This window comes from Arachis hypogaea, chromosome 3, assembly GCF_003086295.3.
Source record: "Arachis hypogaea cultivar Tifrunner chromosome 3, arahy.Tifrunner.gnm2.J5K5, whole genome shotgun sequence".
NCBI classification, from domain to species: Eukaryota; Viridiplantae; Streptophyta; class Magnoliopsida; order Fabales; family Fabaceae; genus Arachis; species Arachis hypogaea.
In genome coordinates this window covers 80,673,846-80,700,372 of record NC_092038.1, presented here as the reverse complement: position 1 = coordinate 80,700,372, position 26,527 = coordinate 80,673,846, and the positions used below count along the sequence as shown (strand labels likewise).

General features: G+C 31.1%; 1 protein-coding gene across 2 annotated transcripts; it reads left to right on the top strand.

The window, feature by feature from the left end:
* Window positions 1-5,514: 5,514 nt before the first annotated feature.
* LOC112790680 (protein REDUCED CHLOROPLAST COVERAGE 2) lies at window positions 5,515-25,606 on the top strand. Of its 2 annotated transcripts, XM_025833198.3 has the most exons (24): window positions 5,515-5,884; window positions 5,996-6,272; window positions 7,313-7,374; window positions 8,338-8,430; window positions 12,404-12,476; window positions 13,387-13,737; window positions 14,901-14,965; window positions 15,103-15,234; window positions 15,821-15,862; window positions 15,945-16,469; window positions 16,551-16,708; window positions 17,040-17,556; window positions 17,715-17,777; window positions 17,853-17,954; window positions 18,702-19,028; window positions 19,120-19,212; window positions 19,333-19,434; window positions 19,522-19,626; window positions 20,362-20,495; window positions 21,011-21,194; window positions 22,555-22,686; window positions 22,766-22,878; window positions 23,051-23,129; window positions 23,236-25,606. In XM_025833198.3, exons 2-24 carry the CDS (start codon window positions 6,203-6,205, stop codon window positions 25,330-25,332), a joined length of 5,619 nt encoding a protein of 1,872 aa, XP_025688983.1. In that variant the 5' UTR covers window positions 5,515-5,884; window positions 5,996-6,202; the 3' UTR covers window positions 25,333-25,606. The 2 variants fall into 2 exon arrangements, with proteins under 2 accessions (XP_025688983.1, XP_072089217.1); XM_072233116.1 differs by lacking the exon at window positions 15,821-15,862 and having other exon boundaries at window positions 5,571-6,272; window positions 15,103-15,243; window positions 15,931-16,469.
* Window positions 25,607-26,527: the final 921 nt, after the last annotated feature.

The window sequence follows — 26,527 nt, the reverse complement described above, 5'->3', positions numbered from 1 at the left end:
TAGAATATACATATGATGCTCCATTCTGGAAGCATGTCAGAATGACACTTTTTGGTTAATTGCTTGTATCTTTTCCAAACTTCATAGAGAGATTCACCTTTCTTCTGTCTGAAGGTTTGGACTTCCACTCTAAGCTTGCTTATCTTTTGAGGTGGAAAGAATTTTGTCAAGAAAGCACTGACCAACTTGTCCCAAGAGTTTAGGTTTTCTCTAGGTTGTGAGTCCAACTATATCCTAGCTCTGTCTCTTACAGCAAAGCGAAAAAGCATAAGTCTGTAGACCTCAGAATCAATCCCATTGGTCTTAACAGTATCACAGATCTGCAAGAATTCAACTAAGAACTGATGAGGATCTTCCAATGGAAGTCCATGAAACTTATAATTCTGCTGCATTAGAGAAACTAGTTGAGGCTTAAGCTCAAATTTGTTTGCTCCAATGGCAGGAATTGAGATGTTTCTTCCATAGAAGTTGGAAGTTGGTACAGTATAGTCACCAAGCATCTTCCTTGCATCTCTAGCATTGTTGTTGGGTTCGGCTGCCATGTCTGCTTTTTTTTCAAAAATTTCTATAAGGTCCTCTCCTGAGTGTTGTGCTTTAGCTTCTCTTACCTTCCTCCTCAGAGTCCTTTCAGGTTCAAGATCAGCTTCAACAAGAATGTCCTTATCCTTGTTCCTACTCATATGAAAAAGAAGAGAACAAAGGAAGTAGTAGAATCCTCTATGTCATAGTATAGAGATTCCTTTATTTGAGTATAAGGATAGAAGGATAGAAGGATGAGAAGAGAGAGGAGATGAAGAATTCAAACACAGAGAGAGAGAGGGGTTCGAATTATGAGTAGAAGAGAAGTGTTAGCAATTAAATAGAAAGAGATGAGAGAGGGAGTATTCGAATTTTAAAAGAGGGAACAGAAAAATATTTTATTTTTATTTAATTAATTAAGTTAAGTTCAAAAATTTGAAAAAGAAATAAAAGAAAATTAAAAACTAAAACAATTAGTTAATTAAAAAAGATTTTTGAAAAAGTGGTTAGTGATTTTCAAAAATTAGAAGTGAAAAAATAGTTAGGTGATTTTGAAAAAGATAAGAAATAGTAAACTTTTTAAAATTAAACGAACAAGTCAAGTAGTTAGTTGAAAAAGATTTGAAAATAAATTTTGAAAAGATAAGAAGTTAGAAAAAGATTTTGAAATTAAAATTTTAAAAAGATATGATTGAAGTTTATTTTGAAAAAGAATTGAAAAAGAAATTAAAAAGATTTGATTTTTAAAATTAAAGTTAATGACTTGACTAACAAGAAACTAAAAGATATGATTCTAGAATTTAAAGATTGAACCTTTCTTAACAAGAAAGTAACAAACTTGAAATTTTTGAATCAAAGCATTAATTGTTAGCAAGGATTTTAGAAAATATGAAATAAAATTAAGAAAAATATTTTCGAAAACATAAAAAAATTGAAAGATGAACGTTTAAAACATGTTTGATGTAAAAAAAATATGAATTAAAACAAGAAAAATTGAAAAAATTCGAATTGGAAACAAAATTACCTCCCTTGTGTCATCCTGGCGTTAAACGCCCAGAATGCTATCCATTCTGCTGTTATACGCCCACTTGGCTGCCTCTATGGGAGTTTAATGCCCAGCCAGATACTCTGGCTGGCGTTAAACGCCAGGAATCCTTCTTTACTGGCCATTTTTCTAAACGTCCAGAATGCTACCCATTCTGGCGTTTAACACCCAGAATGATACCTTTACTGGCGTTTTAATGTCAGTGAGCTCTTTTTTTCTGTGATTCTTCTGCTTTATGTTTTAAGCTCTCTTTTTTTTTGAATTTTGAAATTTTGACTTAACTAACAAGAAACAACTAAATTTTAAAATTTTTTTTACCAAGTCAACTCAAAATTTCAAAAATTATGAGAAGAAAAAGGAAAATATATTTTTTTGACTTTTGAATTTTTAATTAGGAGAGAGAAAAACAACAAAATGAAACAAAACATAAAATTTTAAGATCAAAACAAAGAATACATGCAAGAGCACTTTGAATGTCAAGATGAACACCAAGAACACTTTGAAGATCATGATCAACATCAAGAACATATTTTTGAAAATTTTTAAGAAAAGAAAGACATGCAAGACACCAAACTTAAAATTTGACACAATACTCAAACAAGAAACACAAATTTTTTTTTTTGGTTTTTGTGATTTTATTAAATTTTTTTGTATTTTTTGAAAATAAAAATAAAAAGCTTTAAAAAAATAAAATTACCCAATCTAAGCAACAAGATGAACCGTCAGTTGTCCAAACTCGAACAATATCCGACAACAGCGCCAAAAATATAGTGCACGAAACTGCAATCACACTTTTGCAACTCCGCACAACTAACCAGCAAGTGCAATGGGTCGTCCAAGTAATAAAACCTTACGCAAGTAAGGGTCGATCCCACGGAAATTGTCGGCTTGAAGCAAGCTATAGTCATCCTGTAAATCTTAGTCAGGCGGATTCAAATGGTTATGAGATTTTGATAATTAAAAGATAAATAAAACATAAAATAAAATAAAGATACTTATGTAATTCATCGGTGAGAATTTCAGATAAGCATTTGGAGATGCTTTGTTGCTTCTGAACCTCTGCTTTCCTATTGTCTTCATCCAATCATGCGTGCTCCCTTCCATGGCAAGCTGTATGTTGGTGGATCACCGTTGTCAATGGCTACCATCTGTCCTCTCAATGAAAATAGTCCAGGTACGGTTTCCGCACAGCTAATCATCTGTCGGTTCTCACTTGTGTCAGAATAGGACCTCTCTATCCTTTTGCACATTGTCACTGTGCCCAATATTTGCGATTCTGAAGCTCGTCACAGTCATCCCATCCCAGATTCTACTCGGAATACCACAGACAAGGTTTAGACTTTTCGGATCTCAAGAATGCTGCCAATTGGTTCTAGCCTATACCACGAAGGTTCTAATCTCACAGATTCGAATGCTCTGTTGTCAGGAGAGGCGAGTCAAATCCGTGGATCAGAGACCCAAGAGATTATACTCCGGCTGTCGTCCAATGACTACGTTGAACATCATGTAGACCGCTTGTGGTTGTCACGCACGCGGATCTTGGCTAAACGAGTAACGAAGATAGTGGGTGATTGTCACGGGTCACCCCTTTATTCTGACTTAACTGAATTAAGTACGAGAGTATATCTTGGAGAAGAAGTAGGCATGAATTGAAAGAGAAACAATAGTACTTGCATTAATTCATGAAGAACAGCAAAGCTCCGCACCTTAATCTATGAGGTGTAGAAATTCCACCGTTGGAGAATACATAAAAGAAAAAGGTTTAGACATGGCCTAATGGCCAGCCTCCCAAATGTGCAAAATGGAATAAGCTCCCCAATACAATAGTAAAAAGTGCTATTTATACTAAACTAGTTATTAGGGATTACAGAAAATAGGTAACTAAGTGTAGATAGTGCAAAAATCCATTTCCGGGACCCACTTGGTGTGTATTTGGGCTGAGCTTTGAAGCTTTTACATATATAGGCCATTTTTGGAGTTAAACGACAGCTTGGATGCCATTTTGGGCATTTAACTCCAGTTCTGGTGTCAGTTCCGGCATTTAACGCCAGAAAAGGGTCTCTGGTGGGCGTTTGGACGCTAGTTTGGGCTGTCAAATCTCGGGCAAAGTATGGACTATTATTCATTGCTGGAAAGCCCAAGATGTCTACTTTCCAACGCAATTGAGAGCGTGCCAATTGGGCTTCTGTAGCTCCAAAAATTCACTTCGAGTGTAGGAGGGTCAGAATCCAATAGCATCTGTAGTCCTTTCTCAGCTTCTGAATCAGATTTTTGCTCAGGTCCCTCAATTTCAGCCAGAAAATACCTGAAATTACAGAAAAATACACAAACTCATAGTAAAGTCCAGAAATGTGATTTTTGCATAAAAACTAATAAAAATATATTAAAAAGTAACTAAAACATACTAAAAACTACCTTAAAACAATGCCAAAAAGCATATAAATTATCCGCTCATCAATCATCAATCAAGAACAAAAATATAAAAGCGCACCTCATAGTAGACGTAGTCCTAAAATCGTCGACCAGGGTTGTTTTTCGTTCCCGAAATTTACAGCAGAGGTGTCTCACCATGCCCACAAAGTAGCTCCCTCTTTTGCGTAAGCGAGCGACTTCGAGACAACCTTGAGCTCTCCGAAGTCATGGCTGCACTGCAATCTCTGGAACCCTAATAGACGTTTTATTATTTTGGTTGGTGGTGAGATTTTTTATTTAATCTCTATCTCTCCAACCAATTATATCAAAAAAATAAGTTTAATTTTTTAATCAATTAAAGGCATCAACTATCGGTAATAACCTTAAGGGTAAAAGTGTCCAAAAAATTCGTTAATGGAGGGGAGGATGATTTTAAAGTGTTTGTGAACGTTGAGGATGATTTTAATAACAAAAAAGGTCAGGGACGAATTTGATTTTCACCTCAGACCTTAGGAACGAAAAAAGTACTTAATCCTAATTTTTACTATTCTATTTTAATTTCTAAATTTTGTGTGAAAGAAAAAAAATAAATTATATTTTTTATTATTTATTCTATCTTATCTTCAATTTATCATCAAGTAAAATACAAAAACATTATTTTTTTATGTTTCTATTCTTTATATTTTTTTATATCTTATTCTCATAATTATATGCGGCATACGTATTAATAATTCTTGTGAGAAGTAGGGCTAGAAGTGAGTCGAGTTAGACCAAATTTAAGTTCGACTCACAGAAAACTCACGAGTTAGCCCAAACTAACGAACTAGCATAAATAAGAGAATATAATATAATTTTATATCAATAAATCATAATTTATATATATATATTAAAAAATATTTAAAAAAATCAACTTTATATATTAACTATCTATCAATTATAATTTTTTTACTCATATCTTACATCAAAATTATATATAAAAATGACTAAAAAATTTATATATATATATATATATATATATATATATATATATATATATATATATAATCGAGCCAACTCACAAACTAATGAGTTGAGCTTATCAAAGTTCAAGCTCATCTCATTTAATATATGAGCTCAATTTCAAGCTCAAACTTTGTTCAATAACTCACAAATTTAGTTTATCGAATTATTAACAAGTCGAGTAGTTGGCTTGACTCAATTGCAGCATAGGAGAAGTGTTGCGAAACTGTGTCAGCTTCATTAAGGAATAACGAAAAGTCTTAGTACAACTACAAGGAAAAAATAATTTCTGATTTTTGTGTATGCCACGGCCGGTCGAATGTTGCCACTCAACGGTGGCGGCCCAATCCAAAGAGGGTGAAGACGACAAGAAAGCCTCTAATAAGTTGTTTATGCCTGATCCAATAATTAAAGTTTATATAGCACAACCAAAGATTGAGAAAGAGAGACAGAAGATGAGGTGTCATAGGAGAAGAGACATAGAAAAAATAGAAAAGAAAAAAATAAATAAAAATGAGAGGCCTGAAATCGCTAGCCTTAAATTCTCTCTGTGCGTGTATGTGTACAAGAAGAGGCTACCCTGGCTTTAGTTTTCCCCTTGGCTTACCTTATCCTATCCACACTCTCTTTTCTCATTTGTTTTCATGTTTTATTTCTCTCTCTCTCTCTCAATATCTTCTCATGAACTAATCTCTACTTTACGTACCCTTTTTTCCGCTGAGTACTCCCACCTACACTTTGACTTGATCCTTAATTAAGCTCAAGATTCTTCCACACCCATTTCTGTTCAGTACTCAAAATTAAAGCTCTTATTAGCTTCCCGCACTTCTTCAGCTCCATTTATTTCCACAAACAAGATAACATCTATTTTTTTGCTTAGCTTCCGTGTTTGAAGTTAATTACAAGCAGGTTTCTTGAGATTCAAACTCCTATTACATATCGTGTTTATTGTGATTAATATATATTATTTTTTGGCTTGTTGAGCCACATATCAACTGATGAAATGTGTTGATTTTTGAGGCACTGGTTGGTTAGATAGTTGCTGTTCTGTTTGTTCATAAAGAAACTTGACATAGTTTATGGACGGAGAATAGATTCTTCCCAGTTCACGTGCAGAAGGATTTCATTTAATTATTCGATGAATTCAACCATTGCGTCATAGTTATTTCCGTCGGAGAGGAAGCTTTATAATTGAACTGCCGGTTTAGTTTATTTTGAAGTACAATAATGGCTCCCAAAACTGGGAAAACCAAACCTCACAAAGCTAAGGGAGAGAAGAAGAAAAAAGAAGAGAAAGGTACGGTTCACATAATAATAACAATAATAATAGTCCATCCTGCATTCGATGCCTGTTTCATTTTCCCTTTCTGTTTATGTGTTGTGTTTGAATACAATGCCTTCTGTTTATGAAACATGTATACAATAATTCCTTTGGCCGTAAAAATAGAAAGATAGACGCAACATGTCTCTCATCTCCTTCATTCCTTTAATTATTCATTCTATTCTATTCATTGCTTCAAATCCTCGGTTATGAACTTGCTAACGTGACTCAACTTCAATATTATTGTGCTCTTTTGGTTCTTGCATTGTTATTGAAAAGTTTTTTTTTTTTACCAGTTTTAGGAGTATGTGAGGTTCATGTTCTTTAATGTTTCCTCTTGCTAGACCAACGGCCGGAGAAAACTAAACAAATCAAATAAATTATATAATAATCAATATCTAATATTTTAAAAATATTATCTTATTTAGAGATTAATAAAAAAATATTAAATTGATATTTGCCATAAGTATGTAGTTTTTTATTCTATTTATAAAATCTATTATTTAATTATAATAATTAATTTTATCTAAAAAATATTTTATTATATTAATAACCTCAATTTATCATAACTAATGTAAAATATATAGCAAAAATTAAAGATATAATTGAATTAATTAATAATGTGAAAAATGTGCAATATTAAACCGAAATCAGGTTCGAGTCTCTTTATCTTTGATTTAAAAAAAATATATCACACACAAAGACACAAAAACTTGTATATTGAAAGTTTGAAACAGGTCGGACAAGAACATGAGAATTTTTTTTTCTCTCTTTAAATTGATTATTAACATTTATTAAAAATTGCTGATATAAAACAACTAATTAAGAAAAATATTTATACTCATTCTATAATAATTGTTATCAACTTTATATAATATAAAGAGATTTTATCATCCTTTGTATGTGGTAACCAAACATTAAAGCGGTGTTACTTATCTCAAATTTCATTGGCTCTGAGAATTCTCCACCTTATCCTATGAGAATTTTAATCAGAATCACATTGTATCCATTTGCAGTTTTGCCAACGGTCGTTGAGATTTCTGTGGAGACACCGAACGACTCGCAAGTTACACTTAAGGTATGGACTACGGATCGGCATTTCCAGTTTCTCTGTCTTTTTTCACAAATTAGGATACTTGAATTTCGTTCATATTCGTTTATTAACACTCAAATATTAATTTATCTTCTTTTCCTCCTTTTAATTCTTTCTTCTCTTCTTCAATCAACATAAATGCGTATTTATAAATCTAGTTTAATTATTTTATTTATAAAATTTAATATAAATTTGAATATTTTAATTATATTATTTATAAAATTTGGTTATAAATATAAATATTTGGTCATTCCAAATTTCATATTTATATAATTTTTTTATTTTACTTTTATTAGAGAAAATGTTACATTATTTATATAAAGGAAAATTGAATCAATATCATGAATCATTCAATATATTTCTGTATATTTATAAATATTCTCCATATTATTTTAATATAATAATTAATCACAAAAAAAAATCAAATCTTTATCAAAGTCAGTAATGTAGTAATCAATTTCGCACTTTTCTCTAACACTAAAATTATTGATAATTTTTAGTTGTTTTACTTTCACTCATATTTTAATTATAAATTTGAATAAAGTTTAATTATATTATATATAGAGTTTTATTATAAATAAAATTTGTTTATTATATTATTTATAAAATTTGATTATAAATATGAAAATAGAGTTATTCTGTATTATTAGTTGAATTTTTATATTCATGCAACGTGACAAATAAATTAAAAGTTTAACTAATATATATCTTAAAATTAAATGTTAAAATTATCATAAAATTTTTTTTAAACTTTTTATTTTAATAAAAATAAAACAAATATATTAAAAAAATTGAATTTTTATATTTTCTATAAAATATCTTTTAATTAATAATTTTAACATGTATCCTTAAAACAAATTCAAAAATGAAATACGAATAAAATTCTGTTTTTTATTTTTAGCACGCGATTGTTTAGTACTATTTTGTATTTATGTTCTTTTGTCACAGGGAATTTCTACGGACAGGATCCTGGATGTGAGAAAGCTTTTAGCGGTACACGTTGAAACTTGTCATTTGACTAACTACTCCTTATCACACGAGGTATGCTTCTCTCTGTACTTCTGGATTTCCCGCGAGCTCAGAAAATTGGAAAAAATAATCTCACTTTTAAATTTATAAATTATTTTTTTAATTATATTTTTTATGCTCTTCTAACTACTTATAATTTTTATTTATCATATTAATATTTTATGATAATTTTATTTATATCCATAAAAATTATGGATAATTTAAAAAATATATATAACTAAAAAAAGTAAAGTTATCAATATGAAAATAATATTATCATCTTTCTAATTGGATACTTAAAACCTACTTTTCCTATAATTAAATAAGAAGAGAGAAACTTAGAACTTCTTTGTTTGTGTTTTTATTTTAACATTTTTGTTTTTAAAATTTTGTAATAAAAGATAAAATAAAAAATTATTATTTTACTATATTTTCTTTTTTCTTAATAAAATATTAAAAATAAAAAAAAATAAAAACACATAATTTACCATTTTTTTAAATTAATAAAACTCTTTTTTGACAATACGTACTTTAACTATTGAAAAATGACAATCTGTCCATTATTTTTTCTTCTCATTAGACACATGACTCTTGAATGAGAATTTTTGATAAAAAATAACGAAAAATACTTATATATCATGCATGTAACTTATATGACTTAGACTTTATTAATCCTGTGTGAATGATAACTATTTTATTAAAAATATTTAACTCCTATAGAATGATCAAAATGATATCTCAATCAAATAATTTTCATCCTTTTGTAATATTATTTTGATAAATGTATAGGTAATAAATGGCCATAACTAATGGTTATCATATATATAGAACAGGTAAAAGACAAATAATATAAGCTAATATTACACGTAAATTTTTTTTGCCATTTTTTTATCAAAAATTCTCATAAAAGGATTCAAGTGTCTAATGAAAAGAAATGATAGAAAATAATTTGTCATTTTTCAATCATTAACATATGAGTTGTCTAAATTAAAAAATTAAAAAATAAAACTGAAAAATATTTTACTACTCTTTTTAAATCTACTTCTTTCATGTTCTCTCTCCCTTTTTTCATATTTCTTTATTTTTTTATTTGAATCTATTGGGTTATTCATATTAGTATGAATAATATATTCTACCATTTCTTATGGAATAATTGTTTTGATTTTTTTTTAAATTTAGATAACATTACTAAAATTTTTTAAAGAAATAATTATTTATAAAAAATAAAATATTATTTTAATTCCTAACGTTTAGATTATATTCTAATTTTGTTTTTAATATTTAAAATATTTTATTTTTATTCTAAGCATTTTATTTTATCCTATTTTAACCCTCTTATCGAAATTAAATTTTTTTGTTCCCAAAAAAAAAACAATTTTTGCTCTATTATTATTTTGTTTTTATTATTCTATCACTTACGCATTCAAATGACTACAATAGTTACCATGATCATTACAATTACAATATTTTTGTTATCTAAAAGAAAATTATAATGAAAAAAGAGTATTTTTTAAAAGAAAAAATGTTAATATTGACCAGAAGATTAAAATAAAATAAATAATATTTAAAATAAAAAAATCTTCTAAATATTAAGAATAAAATTAAAATTTAGTCTAAATATTAAAAATTAATATGAAATTTTATTCTTTACAAAAACTTAAAAAGTATACCATTTTTTAAGGAGTATAAATATAGATACATGTGGCCTGCGCCCATGTCCAAGAAGTTCTAGTTTATTTATTTGTTAAAAATATGTGAAAAATTGCGCTATTAGATTTGGATATAACTCTAATTAATCACTACTCCTAATAATTTAAAAAGTAAAATATTATTTTAATTTTTAATATTTAGGCAAAATTTTAATTTAATTTTAAATAATCTAAATATTATATTTTTGTTCTAAAAAATTCTAGACAAATTTAATATTATCATATTATTAAATTTGACACTAATAATTAACAAAATAAATAATGTGTACATTAATAATATTATTAGTTGAGATATATTTTTTTTTCATATATTAGAAAAATATAATCAAAACTGTCCTATAACTTCTTAATTTTTTTTTGTACAAAACTATAAATCCTAACACTCAATTATCAAATACGTCAAAATCAAAGAAAATTTTTTTTTATTAATGATCGCTAATAGATCGATTTTATTCACATACTAAAATTAATTACTATTAGTGAATGATTACCATATGTTCATAACACGCAGGAAAAGAAATAAAGAAAATCTAAAGATTTATATATTTCTTAAATTTCATTCTTATTTTTAAAAATTTATGAATTAATATGATTAATTCAGGTTTTTAATATTTAAGCATGTAATTTAGTTATTTCTATTGAGATTTTTTAATAAATTAATAGCTAATTTATTTTAATTTTAATATTTAAGCATGTAATTTAGTTATTTCTATTATGACTTTTTTAATAAATTAATAGTTAATTTATTTTTATTTTAATTATTTAATTGGGATTAAATTCTCATTTTTTAATTTAATACCTATGTTATAATCAAATATTTGATTTGATTAATTTATTTATTAAATTTCAGTAACTTTGGTCACATTAAAAGGAGTAAATACAAAAATAACGTTTTGCTTGTTTCTTATATATATAAGTATATATATTGAGAATGTCAAATTTAATTTTATAATTTTATAAAGTTAAATATTAGTTTAATAAAAATTAAATTTTGATTTGATTAATATGTTTTGAATAGTATAAGTTAATTTTTTTTATAGTATTCTTTGTTATAAAAAATGGCTTGATAATTAAGAATTTTATTTTCAAGATAATAATAAGTGAGTATAAAATTTTTTTGTTGTCAAGTCGCTTCTTGTAAATAAGAGATAAATTTATTTTTGGCAAGCTTCTACCTTTTAGAACTTATCTCTATTGTCAGAAAATTTGTGTTAGTACCCATTATCTAGATAAAATATAAAATTAAATCTCTAAAATTATAGTGTTCAAAACCTATCAATCAAATAAAAAATTTGATTTTAATAGACTAACGTTTAATTTTATAAAATTATCAAATAACATTTGACATTCTCAATATATATACTTATATATATAAAAACAAATAAAAATTTATTTTTGTATTTTATTCTTTTTAATGTGATCAAAGTCTAAGATGAAATTTAATAAATAAACAAATCAAGTTAAATATTTGATTATAACATAGGTATTAAATTAAAAGAATGATAAGTTAATCATAATTAAATAATAATAGGACAGTATTGAATTTACTTAAAATTTTTTTGGGATTGAAATAAGATATTTAAAAATTTTTAGAATTGAAATATGGCGTATAAAACGTTAAGGATCAAATTAGAATTTGTTTCAAATGTTAGAGACTAAAATAATATTTTATTCTAATTTAAATTTATAATATGAAGATAATATAAGTTTATAAGTTTTAAATAAAACATCCACCCTAACAAATTGTCTATGGGATTAGAGGAAGGAGAAAAAGTGATGCACTGGGAAGCTTTTCTAAAACAAGTTAGCACCGTTGGGCGTTGGCTAATACAATTTTCAACCATTTAAGCCTGTTGGTCTATCCTTCTTTGAAGCATCAGTTTTCTCTATCTTCTAAGTAAAAGAATGATGAAGTGAGAAAACATGAACAGATTAATGCCATTAATCACTTTTGTGAATTAATCTCGACAAATAAATAAACATTACAAAAACAAATAGTAATTATCTACAAAAGTGATTAATCCCTAAAATTATTGTCACAAAAAAACCTTAAAATTATTATTATTATTATTATTATTATTATTATTATTATTATTATTATTATTATTATTATTATTATTATTATCTTTTTTTTTGGTGTGATAGATCAAGATTAATCCTCATTTGTTTTTTACTTTTCAACCCTTTTTACCAAATTTTTTGAAATGTTTTTAAAGTGATGCAATGGATTAATGGAGTTAACCAAAAAGATCCCGCCTGGCGACTGGCGTTAACGAAGTTCGTTATTGGTTGCACAGGTGCGAGGTGCTAGGTTGAAGGATTCAGTGGAAATCGTGTCCCTCAAACCCTGCCACCTTGCCATCGTCCGGGGTAAGTTCTTCATTCTTCGTATCATATATTCATATTACGACTCTTTTATTAATGTATAATCTTTTCAAAAATTATTATTAAAATGTCTACTTTTTAAATTAATTATCATAAAAAATTAATTATCACTGTAGTGAAAAAGAACATTTAAAGAATTAGTTATAAAATTGAAATTAGTAATAAAATATGATTTTTTATACTTCATCATTATTTATTTAATTTATTTTTAATATATATTTTATATTTAAATATATATTATAAATAAAAATACTTAATTTTGAATATACATATATTTTTGGTGTCTTTTTAATATATATATATATATATATATATATATATATATATAGTTAAAATGTATATAATATTTATTAAATTTAATTTTAAATTTAAAATTTTATTATTTTGTTATATAAAATTTATAAAATTATATACATTAATTATACGTCAGCTGAATCTGATTTAATCTAATTTATTTTGATTGAATTTAAGATTGAATTAGAGTATTAGACTGAGTTACCTAGTTTTACTTTTATCAATTTAATAAAAATATTATTTATATGCTAAAATTAATTATTAATATATTTATATATAAATATATGTATAATTTAATTTATTTTTAGGATATATTTATATTTTAATATATATTTTATATTAATAATTAATTTTGGTATATGATTTTTGTATACACCTCATATAATTGCCAATTTAATTGTATGGAAGATTCTAATGTTAAACAGACTACACCCGCTAAAACTTTGGTTCACCAATTTGTGGATTGAATCAGCTGGTTTCGTCCGGTTTTGATAACTGAAATTTAACTGACCAACTCTCTCGCCACTCCTCTCCTTTTCTTTTCTCCAATTTTTTTTTTTATTGAAGTTTTCAATTTATTTATTTAATTACTATTTTCTAGAGGACTACAGCGAAGATCTCGCCGTCGCTCACATTAGACGACTCCTTGACCTCGTCGCATGCACCACCTCCTTGGGCAAGTCCACCGCCAGCAGGTCCACTGTCAAAGAACTCGCCGCCGCCAAAGACTCTGTTTCCGTGGACAACGAACAGTCGCAGCAGAGCTTTGGCCCAGAAAATGGGCCCCAAACGAGTCCAAAGCCCAAGCCCAGCGACCCGAATTCGGATTCTGCAAATGCCAAGAGCGAGAAGGCAGAGAAATTGGAGGGAGACATATCCATGTGCCCCCCACCCAGACTCGGACAGTTTTATGATTTTTTTTCATTTTCGCACCTTACACCGCCGTTTCAATGTAAGCATTTCTTCTCTTCCCCGTTTCTATAATTGCTGTGTCTGCAAATGTGTTTTCTAGGGGAGTCAAAGAGGGTAACCCGTCCCACCAAGTCCGTCCCGTCCTTTCGAAGTGTCGTTTTCATTTTCATTGCAGCACCATGTTGTTTTACTAAGCAGAAGTGAGAAAGTTCATATCTTTGAAGAAGAATTGTAACGTAAAAGACTTTAAACTAGTAAATGCTCAATTTACTCCCTGGAATTTCTTTGAATGAAGTTGGTCCTCAATTTCTATTTCTTGTTTATTTTCCCCCTTAAATGTTAGGTACTAAGTTGTTTTGAAAAATACTCTAGAACCAACTTGATTCAAGCATGAAATTTGAGGGACTAACTTGAGTATTCACTCAAAAGTTTATGTTATTAAAACTTTTGAGTTTAATTTTCATTCACTTACAGTGTAAAAATGTGCAATCACAACTGTTTTTCTTGGATAACCATTCACCCTGTCAATCTAAAAGATAATATTATGTGATTGGATGTAGGTGTAAAATGGTTTTACATGATAGTGTATTAAAAATAAATTCTTAAGCCAACGCATTATTTATTTGTTTTATTTATTTATTTATTTTTGAAGAATTTAATTTTGATGCATTGTCCGTGTAAAGTAGTTTTACACGAGCATCCAATTACGTAACGCCACATCAGTCAAAATAACTACTTTTTATATTGACCGCATGAATGATCATCCAAAAGAACGGATATGATTGTACGAATTGTTACACTGTCAGTGCATCAAAATTAAACTCTATTTTTGAAATTGCATGCATTTTGCAATGTAAAAACGACGTAGCTTCTGGCATTGTAGAAAAAGAAAATGTAAACATTTTCTTTTACTCAAATGAATCTATATATGTTTGTGGAAATATTTTAGATAAAATTCTTTAAGGCAAACGGTATTTAATTTTTATTCGATTGTTTTCTTTTTTTACAACTTCTAATTCAGTTTCCTCTTTAATAAATTTGTTACAATGTAGTTTACAGGCAAATGGGTTATGCCCGTGGATTTTAGCTTGGTTGAATAAGTAATCAAACTATTCAGGCACGGGAAACCAAGAAGACTTTGGTTGATGCTAGATTGAATCCAAAGCTATGTTCTTTTTTGAAATACTTTTTGTTTTCTTGCAGACATACGGAGATCAAACCGTCCATTCCTTGAGGATAAGACAGAAAATGATTTCTTTCAGATTGATGTGAGGATCATGTTGTTAACAGTTTAGCAGCCGGTTTTGTTGTTGTTGGGGTGTGTGTGTGCACGAGCCTTTTTGATTGAGCTTTGGTAGACTAACTCATCTTTGATGTGGGATTGCTATGGATATGGCATGTGCAGGTCAGGGTTTGCAGTGGTAAACCAACTACTATTGTTGCTTCAAGAACAGGATTCTATCCTGCTGGAAAACGTCTTCTTGTCTGTCATACTTTGGTTGGTCTTCTTCAGCAGATAAGCAGGGTGTTTGATGCTGTAAGTTTAGTGGTTGCTTACGGTTGATGCTATAAATTATTTCTGGCCCTTTCGGATCACTTAATTTGATTACTGTTTGACTATTTGAAGGAATAGAAGAGTCGTCGGATTATTATAAAATTTTTTACTTTCTTTTCAAAGTATATGTTTATGTTAGTAGAATGTGAAGGTCCAAAGGATGCCTGAGTGAATTTCATTTGTAAGCTTTGAATTTGCCTGTGTTTGACAGGTATAAATGTAGAAGTCGTCCTTGAAAACAGCAGCATAGCATGAAAATTAATACTCATAACCCATATCCATCTCTCTCTCTTAGTCTCTTTCCCCCTTCCCCCTTAAAATTAAAATCTTTTTAACATGGACTCCTATCCTGTGTTTCTTTTCTGTACAAAAACCTATCATCATATCTAATGAATTCGAAACAGTGTAAATAAATGAAAGCACTGGAAGCAAATACATGAGAGATCTAGTTTCATAAACATTATATTGTATCTTTAAAGTTACCCCACGAAATTGATGGTGCATTGCTCTAAACAATATCTAGTTCCTTTTAAGAATTAATAATAATGTATTGCAATCTTTCATGCAGGCCTACAAAGCTTTGATGAAAGCTTTCACGGAACACAATAAGGTATATACTTCTCATCATAAATTTTCACACTACTCTGCTACCTATACTAGACGTTCTTAATATCATAGTGGCATCTTTTCAGTTCGGCAATCTTCCTTATGGTTTTCGTGCAAACACTTGGGTTGTTCCTCCAGTTGTTGCTGACAATCTATCTACATTTCCTCCACTTCCCGTGGAAGATGAAATGTGGGGTGGAAATGGTGGTGGGCAGGGCAGAGATGGTAAACATAAAAAGAGACGGTGGGCCAGAGATTTTGCAATACTAGCTGCAATGCCTTGTCAAACAACAGAAGAGAGGCAAATTAGAGATAGGAAAGCGTTTCTTCTTCACAGTTTATTTGTCGACGTGTCGGTCTTTGAAGCTGTTTCAGCAATACAGCATCTTAAAGATTGTAGGCAAAGCCCTTTCAGTGATACAACTATTCCAACTTCCTATGAAGAAAGAATTGGAGATTTGACTATAAAGGTAACAAGAGATGTATGTGATGCAAGTTTGAAATTGGACTGCAAAAATGATGGGAATCAGGTTCTTGGATTGTCGGAGGAAGAACTTGCTCAGAGAAACTTGCTTAAAGGCATAACTGCTGATGAGAGTGCAACTGTTCATGTAAGTGATATAATAAGTGTTGTGGACCTATTAGAATTCCCCTAAGTTCCTTTTTGATAAATCATTCTTTTGCTCTTGTAGGATACTCCTACTTTAGGTGCAGTAATTATACGACATTGTGGCTACACAGCTGTTGTGAAAGTTTCAGCTGAAATGGATTGGGAGGGGAGTCCTGATTCCTTGGAAGTTTCTATTGAAGACCAGCCTGAAGGAGGTGCAAATGCCTTAAATGTTAACAGGTAAGTTTAATCACTGCCTTGATCTACTTTGGTTATTGGGTACCATCATGTGTACCTACACAAATTTAATTCTTGGGTTGCATTCTTGTAAACTTTAACCTGTGAAATCATACACCAATAATGAGGAAAAATGCTGGCTTGGCAAATTATAGTGCAATAGTGACAATCTGTTTTGGTATATCTGCTTTTATAAGTTTTTTATATGACCCTATTAACATATTAGCTTCAGCGTGAGGATGTTTTTAATTAGTTTTCTTGGATATTATTATTATTATGATAATATTTTCTTTCCTTTCTTTATTTTTTATTTTAATTTTTAAAACAAAATTAGCTTGAGGATGCTGTTGCATAAGTCATCTACACCCCAATTGTCAAATACAACTCAACGACTCCAGAGCACAGATAATGAAAATTCACGTTCTGCGGTGTCCTTGGTTAAGAAAGTTCTAGAGCAAAGTTTACATAAACTAACGGAAGAACCCACAAGATATAATAAGTCCATCAGATGGGAGCTAGGGGCATGTTGGGTGCAACATTTGCAAAATCAAGCTACGGGAAAGACAGAGACAAAAAAGACGGAAGAAGTGAAACTTGACCCTGCTGTGAAGGGTCTTGGGAAGCAAGGTGGGTTGCTGAAGGAATTGAAGAAAAAAATTGACAACAGGCACTCTACAGTTGAACATGGGAATGATATTTCCACCTGTAATGGTGTTGATACAAACAAGCTAGATGCCAGTCAACAGCATTTAGAGAAACAAGATGAAGAAAAGGAAACAATATGGAGAAAACTGCTTTCTGATGCTGCATATACAAGACTCAAGGAATCGAAAACTGGTCTTCATCGGAAGGTTGTTTAATCTGTATCTTCCTTTTTCTCTGTGCATAAATTGTAATGTGATTCTCCCAAAGATTACATGAAATTTGTACTATCTAATGGTATTATCATAGTACTGAAAATTAAGGATATACTTTGATACAATACTTTATTGGTTCTTTATCTATACAGTCACCTGATGAATTGAGGGAAATGGCCTACAAATATTATATTGATACTGCCCTTCCAAAGCTGGTTAGTTTCTTACTTATTAACATGTTTATCTGTTACTGTGGAATATATTTGATTATTGTGCCTTCAAATTCCTAGGTGGCAGATTTTGGCTCCCTTGAGCTCTCACCAGTTGATGGAAGGACATTGACTGATTTCATGCATACTAGGGGCTTGCAAATGTCTTCCTTGGGAACAGTGGTAATATATTTAATCATTCATCTTCTTTTGCACCCTTTAACCAACTGTTTTGCAGTGTTTCTCTTTGACATTGTGCAAAATAGATCAAATGAAAATTTGGTGATGCTGCTAACTACGGCTGTTTTTCATGAAACAATTGATAAACGAAAACCATATACTATTACAGTATTGCAGCAGAAGAAACATAATGAACTGGCTTTTATAGATTCCATGGATTGAGAATGGAATGGAATGTCCTCTCCCAGGTTACAGTTTGGTAGCTTTAGGATTAGCACTCCCATGTTTGTACATAGAACCAAAGTTGGTCCAAATGATTTGAATATCTGTCATGGTATAAACAAATAAGTTTAGCAAATTTCAGTTTTAACATATGTGTTCAAGCAACATAGGATGATAGGAATAGAAGATCAAATCTCATTCCAAATAGTATGTTAACTCAGACCCCACTTCCATTTGAGAATCTTCATTCTTAATTATGTAACGAGGTATGAGATAGAATCACAATTCTCTACTTTTGGAACGGAGCAGAGGATGCTTAGTAGTAGTCTGCACATTTCTCAATTTATATGTCATCATAGCATCTTAATCTACTGTTTCCTGACATTCTACTACAACAAACTTGCTCTTGCTCTCCTTTAGGTTTGCAATATGTCTCAAAGACACTGTTCCCACACGGGGCACATGCATGCGTGCACCAACACAACTTTAACAATAATATGTTATCTTAATTCTGTTTTCAATTGCCAGGTTGAGCTTGCAGATAAGCTTCCACATGTACAATCACTATGTATTCATGAAATGATTGTTCGAGCCTACAAGCACATCTTGCAAGCTGTTGTTCCAGCAGTTGATGATTTTTCTGATTTGGCTTCATCGATTGCCGCATGCTTAAATATTTTATTTGGAACACCATCTTCTGATTCTGATACTAATGATGCCGAGATCACTAGTTGTTATGAATTGAAATGGAAATGGGTAGAATTATTTCTTTTGAAGAGGTTTGGGTGGCAATTTAAGCATGAGAGTTGTCAAGATTTAAGAAAGTTTGCAATTCTTCGTGGACTGTGCCATAAGGTTAGAAAAAAAAACACACACTAGGTCGATTTTGTAATACTGTGATATGCTCTATTTTGTTCCCTTATCCAATATAAGAATCTTTTGACAGGTTGGGGTTGAGCTGGTTCCGAGGGACTATGATATGGATAGAGCCTCTCCTTTCAGAAAGTTTGATGTTGTAAGCATGGTTCCCATATATAAGGTAAAATATAGTACAAAGTGAGTTGGTTGTAAGGAAAATTCCATCACTATTATTATTATTATTATTGTTGTTGTTGTTGTTGTTGTTGTTGTTGAATTGTAATTGTGATTGTTTCTGCAGCATGTGGCATGCTCATCTGCTGATGGTCGCACACTGTTGGAATCGTCGAAGACGTCATTGGATAAAGGTAAATTGGAAGATGCTGTCAATTATGGCACTAAGGTATGTTTAAATTCAATCATCTTACAATATAGTTTGTTCACAAGACCAATAGTTAAATGAATTAACATTCCACATTCAATGTTGAAGGCGCTTTCAAAATTAGTGTCAGTATGTGGGCCTTACCATAGAATGACAGCAGGAGCATATAGCCTTTTGGCTGTTGTGCTTTACCATACTGGAGATTTCAATCAGGTCTGTGTTTTATATATTTTAAGTGCTCTTTGTTTATTCATCAGAAATGGTGACATTTGCTGTGAAAATGAATAGCAATTGATGTGCGCTATGTCAGGGTCAAACTATTTCTAATGTACAAAACTTGTTGATTTTATAATTCACTAACTTTTCCAAATATTGGGGGGAAAGAGCATGTTTTTTCTGGACGTGAATTACATCTTTTCTGATATAAATATTTATTCTTATACTGAGCACAAAATTAAAATATGGTAGAGAAATTTTGCAAGTTGCAGCATTATCTTATTCGTCCCAGTCGATACTCGATACCAAATAGTATTACATAAAGCAGACCGCTATCAACATTTATTCATTGCAAAGTCTTCAACTGATAAATATTTTTTTTTATAAATTTGTTAGTGGTGGAAAACATATAATACACTAGGTTCTGTAACTTACATTTTCTTCTCTAGTAATTTTGCTAAGTTTTGATGGAAATATCATTTCCTAGTAAATGTATTATAGCCTGAACATGTGATAGTAATGCTCAGGTTGCAGCAGAGAATTCCTTTGATGATGACAATTTTCTTACATAAATTTTGATTATTGCAAATGACTATTTCAATTAAGAATATAAGGTTGACATTTTCTTAACTCATTTGGAAACATAGACACAGAACAATAAAATATCTACTTGCTAAGTTAAAGTAATTCTAGTCAGTATCATCGTAATAATTGTAGCTATGATTTTGTTAGGCAACTATCTATCAGCAAAAGGCACTTGATATTAATGAGAGAGAGCTTGGACTGGACCATCCTGATACCATGAAAAGTTATGGAGACCTTGCTGTTTTCTACTATCGACTCCAACATACAGAGTTGGCTTTAAAGTATATTTCCCTATCCTATTAAATTGTTGAATTATTATACGATATCATAACGTTTGTGGTTCAATGTATGAGAATCTATTGTTCCAATCTTCTGGGATCCTTTCTATCTCTATTCTTTCTTCATAAAACTAACATTATGGTAAAGTAATAATACTGTCATTGGAACAAATTTCTAAAAGTGGTTCAAGTCCTCAGAATTTGGCCATTCCTTTGTCTATAATTACCTTAAAGTATGATTCGCAATTATAAACTAGTAATCTTTGATGGTTTGTTTTATATCATTGTGGGGACCATTGATTAAAATCACAGATAGGAGTGTCATCCCATGAATTCATTAACCTAATTGCTTTAGTAGTTGTTGTTCAAATTATAGGGATCTGGCAGTAAGAGATGATATATGCTGGCCAATGTATATAAAATTGGTCATGGTATCAAATGGGAAACTCCTGTGAGTTATTCTTGTTCTGCTGCCGAAATTGATTTTGACCAATTTTATATTTTTCCTTATATGCTAGGTATGTCAATCGAGCACTATATCTTTTGCACCTTACTTGTGGACCTTCACATCCAAATACTGCTGCCACCTACATTAATGTAGCCATGATGGAAGAAGGATTGGGAAACGTCCATGTTGCTCTCAGATATCTTCATGAAGCTTTAAAGTGTAATAAAAGGTTACTTGGAGCTGATCATATTCAGGTTCTCTCTCATTCCAAAGCATGAGGAATTTTCCATGTGTTGCATGAGTCCTTATTTTAGAATGGCTTGACATGGTTCTAGAACTTTTGAAACTTAGAAGCATGCTCATCTATGTGCACTAATTAATGTCGGACTACGTTCAAATGGATAGTAAAGAAGTGGGACACGACATAGTTTATTTGGTGACAAAAATAGGGATTCTAAGCTAACCACTTTTATTCAACCTTTTCTTCATGATTCATGAAGATTAAAATTTGTAACAGACTGACTTATAATTGTTGGAAACAAATAGGTTTTCAAAATCTAGCTTGACTTGAACCACCATGGTTTCTGGGTTTGAACCTTTTGAGCCACTATTTTATTGTCAATACTAAAAGCTCAAATACAACTTGGTTCCAAAGTGGTGGGTTTACAAAACCTAAAAGTTGGAGATTTGGGCACACCTGGGTGGCCATTAATTAGCTGAATCAAGTAAAATGAAATTCTTGCCAAAAATTAAAAATAAATAGATAACTCAACATGATATTTAAGTACAAAAGATTTTAAAGAAGATGAGGGAACCAACATTTAGTTAGCCAAGGTATATAATTTGGTTGATTCTAGTATGAGTATACTATGGTGACTACGGTGATTATGCAAGTGTTGTTAAAATTAAAGTTACATTTTCTTTTACATTTTAGTAACACTTTTTTTAAGCAATACTTTTTAAAGTGTTGTTTGACAATAAAAAAACCTTACTTTAATTTTAGCAACACTTTTTGAAACACGATAGCCACCGTATCATAGTCATACTAGAATTATAATTTAGTGTCTAAAATTTAAGATAAGCAAAAAGTTATTTTAAAAAAGTTTATTAATGTTGGCTGCAAAAAGTTGGTTCTCTAGCATTACTCATGAGAGGCCATCCTTCTCTTTTATGTGACGTTTGCTTTTCAAACTTAAACGAGCTGACATAATATGATTTTCTGTTATTTGCAAAAGAAATAAAAATTAAAAAAATTGTTTGGTTGGACTTTGATGCCTTGAACATAAAGCTTAGATCGTTCTTATAGTGGAAGTTCAATTCAATTGATCTTGCAAGTTAAAAACCGATAAATCTTTTAATAGACACTATTTGTTCTACACAATGTATAAGTCACAATTATAGTTGAAAAATCAATCGAGAACAGAAAATATTAGATCATATCATATCTTGATTTCTAACAAATTCTTAGAAATGCAATCAAATCTTGTACTGGTTTATGTGGTCACATGCCATTGTTTTTGTTGGCACATTATACGCTTGAGTTCTTGGTTCATATTAATTAGATTAGGGTAACTGGCATCTTTAACTTGTTTTATGAATTCATGGCTTATTCAGACAGCTGCAAGCTATCATGCAATAGCGATTGCTCTTTCTTTGATGGAAGCATACTCACTAAGTGTTCAGCATGAACAAACAACCCTCCAGATATTGCAGGCTAAACTTGGCCCTGATGATCTAAGGACACAGGTAGGTTGCTATTCGATGGTAGATCAAATACATTCCAATTGTTTTTCTTGTTCTTCAAGCCTACATGAATCTATTACAGGATGCTGCTGCTTGGCTAGAATACTTCGAATCAAAGGCTCTGGAGCAACAGGAGGCTGCACGCAATGGCACACCTAAGCCAGATGCCTCAATTTCCAGCAAAGGTCATTTAAGGTACTCATTACAATTAGCACAAGTCCTCCTTATTTGAGTACCCCTGTTTCAGTTCACAACATTTTCACTGTCTCTGAATGGCCTGCAAGACTTGAAATTTAAATTAAATTTCCATTTTAGAAAGAAAAAAATATTCTCTGAAATTTTATGCCTATAAAAATGATTTTATCAGTGTGTCAGACCTTTTGGATTACATAACACCTGATGCTGATCTGAAAGCAAGAGAAGCACAGAAAAAGGCCCGTGCGAAGGTATCACATAACTCCTTTCGTCTATGAATACACTTGTCCTTTCCTGGGTACTTCCTTCTTTTCTCTATATTTCATTGAATGAAACCATTTTTCATGAATCTTACAGTTAAAGGGAAAACCAGGCCAAAACTGGGAAACTACATCAGATGAAAATCACAAGGTTGAAGATGTGTCTCAAGGTTATTCACTTGCTGAGACTACAAGTGACAAAGAAAATAAAACAGAAGCTCATTTGGAAGAACACTGGATTCATAAAGTTGAGACCACTCACTTAGATGAAGCACAAACAGTACTGAATGAAAGCAATAATATGGCTCAAGATGACAGCTCAGATGAAGGATGGCAAGAGGCTGTACCTAAAGGTCGTTCACTTACAGGGCGCAAAACTGCTTCATCGCGGAGGCCTACCCTAGCAAAACTGAATACAAATTTCATGAATGTTTCTCAGTCGTCAAAATATCGGGGCAAGCCTACAAATTTTTCTTCTCCAAGAACAAACATAAATGAGACTTCTTCCATTGGTCCATCCTCTCCTGTATCAAAAAAGTTCCTCAAGAGTGCAAGCTTCACTTCTAAAATAAATAGCCCCAACTCGCAAGCTGTTGGAGCAGATAAATCAGGGGATTCAAATTCAAAGTCAGCTCCGGCAAGTCCAGCTGATAACATTAAAGCTGCTGCTCCTAGCAGTGCCATCAGTATTAAGTCAGCAGGTAAACTTTTCTCTTATAAAGAAGTTGCCTTAGCCCCACCTGGTACAATTGTCAAGGCTGTGGCTGAACAGTCACCAAAAGGAAACCCTGATGTGAGTCATGAGATAGTTGCAACAAAGGAGATTGATAGTTATGTGCCAAGTACAAAGGTTGCAGAGGAAGATTATGGTCAGAAACCAATCGATGATAATCAGCAAAGCTTGGTACATGAACACAAAGAAAAACAATTGGTGATTGATATGGTAAAAGGTAATGAGGTCCAACATGAGGTTGTGGAAGTTGAATCCCAGGAGCAGAGAATAGCCAATGATGATTTGGTAGATAAAAAAGTTGAAGTTAATATCACTACCATGGAGGTAGAGAATTGGCATATAAGCAACAATGCCTATGAAGATTCATCAGCGATAGAAGTGATAGAAATTTGCCAAGCAACTTCCTCTGATCCAAATCCCCTACCAAGGTTAGTTGAAGATTCAAAACATTTATTTGACAACGATGACTCTGTCTCGAAAGAGAAGGTCAAGGAAGATGAGAAGCAACAAGTTATTAAGACACTACCAGCCGAAGGAGAAAAGCAAGATGCATTAGAAACAGGAAAAGAACCAACCAAGAAACTGTCTGCAGCTGCACCACCATTTAATCCATCTACAATTCCAGTTTTTGGTTCAGTTCCAGTTCCAGTTCCAGTTCCTGTACCAGGTTTCAAGGATCATGGGGGAATTTTGCCACCACCAGTAAATATTCCTCCCATGCTTGCAGTCAATCCCCGAAGATCAGCTCATCAGTCAGCAACTGCACGGGTTCCATATGGTCCGCGAATATCTGGTGGTTACAACAGATATGGGAATCGTGTTCCACGGAATAAAAGTGTATTCCACTCCTCAGGTGAACACACCATTGATGGCAATCCCAACAGCCCTCCTAGAATAATGAATCCACATGCAACTGAGTTTGTACCTGGGCAACCTTGGGTTCCAAATTGCTATACCGTACCTGCTAACGGATACCTGGCTCCTCCAAATGGAATTCCAGTTTCACCAAATAGTTTCACACCCATGTCTCCAAACGATATCCCAGTGTCACCCAGTGGACTTCCTACTTCATTAAATGCTATCCCAGTGAATCAAAACGGGCTTGCAACATCTCCAACCAGTTCTACAGATTCAGCACAAGTTGTAAATGTTGAACCGAATTCTGAAAACAAGGATCAAGCTCTCGATGAGGAAAACAAAGATGCCTCCTCAGCGGAGGTGATCATATGTGAGAGTGAGCAGCAGCAAGCTGAGCAAAATCCTGGAAATGTATCTGCTGCCATTGATGAAAATTGTTGTCCGAGAACGGAAGAGAAGCATGCAGGCTTTGGCTTGACAGCTGGTTGTAGTGAAGAGGATAAAGTGACCACCAGCAAGGAAACATTAGATGAGGAAAAGCCAAGCAAGTGCTGGGGAGATTATAGTGATGGCGAAGTGGAGATGATTGAGGTCGCAAGTTAAATAATGACATGCTTTTTCTGACCTGTCAAGCTACCCTGAATGTGATGCCGGGGACTGGACTTAAAGTTCTTTAACCTGAATTTTCACGGCGGAATTGACTTAAAAGTTCTTTCAAGCAATGTGAATTTTATATACATATTAGTACTACTCGTTTACTGTGATTAAGAGGATCAGGTTTTATAGCCAGTTTTGGGATGTTACCATGGAAGGATTTGTAGATTAACTATCTGGCACTGTCTTCAATCTTTTCCTAATATATATATTTTTCCTGAGATATCGGCATATCGCCTGCTTTGCGGTCATAAGACTCTGAACTGATGACGTGGTGTCATTTTTGAGGCCTGTGTATGTTTTTCCAAGTGGTTATCTTTGTAGCAGACTTTGTATTCATGAATTTGTTCATATTTCTAGTTTGAAACGGTATCTTTCATTTGATAAATGACAATATTCAGCACCAAAGGTGATGAAATATCAGTATTTTGCTATTTTGAGAATGTGAAGGAAACATTGTACCCTAATATGGGCTGAAAATTTGGATATGGATGATTGGATGTTATTTTGGTGAAATGTTATCAAACGGGACTAACTAATATAAAAAAATTGGAAATTTATTATTTATTTAAAATTTTAAAATTTTAATTTTATTCTTAAATAATATACTTCAAATTCTTTAGAAATGAATAAGTATATAATTTTTTAATAACATAAATATTAATTTATTTACAAAAGTATATTCTACTTTAAATAAAATTAATACTAATTTGTTCAATTTAAAAAATAAAAAGATATTTACAAACTATACATTTCTAAAACATAAAGCTTTATTAACATGATGATGCCATGTAAGTATAATTTGTTTCTCTATTGTTAGTATATATAGATATGGATGAAAGCAAGCTGAAGTGATGGATATATTTTCTTGTAGAGGTAAAAATGCTTTTGTAGATTGAGTTGAAGAATTCAATTTTTTCGAGTAATTGATTGATATTAAAATAATATTTTTTAAACGAAATCTAGATGTTATAAAATGAAAAAATGATATATATATATATATATATATATATATATATATATATATATATATATATATATATATATATGCTACTTGTGATGACTACTTATCAATCTTTCATTATAAGTTTTTCTTCTTCATTGTATCCCATTTAAAGTTTCTCATCTTCAATCTGTATAAGCG

Bases quoted from the DNA above. Each gene is read 5' to 3' on its own strand.
- LOC112790680 (XM_025833198.3), top strand. From the start codon at position 6,203: ATGGCTCCCAAAACTGGGAAAACCAAACCTCACAAAGCTAAGGGAGAG. The intron at 19,029-19,119 runs GTTAGAAAAAAA...ATCTTTTGACAG, and splicing joins TTCGTGGACTGTGCCATAAG to GTTGGGGTTGAGCTGGTTCC. The intron at 22,879-23,050 runs GTACTCATTACA...TGATTTTATCAG, and splicing joins TCCAGCAAAGGTCATTTAAG to TGTGTCAGACCTTTTGGATT.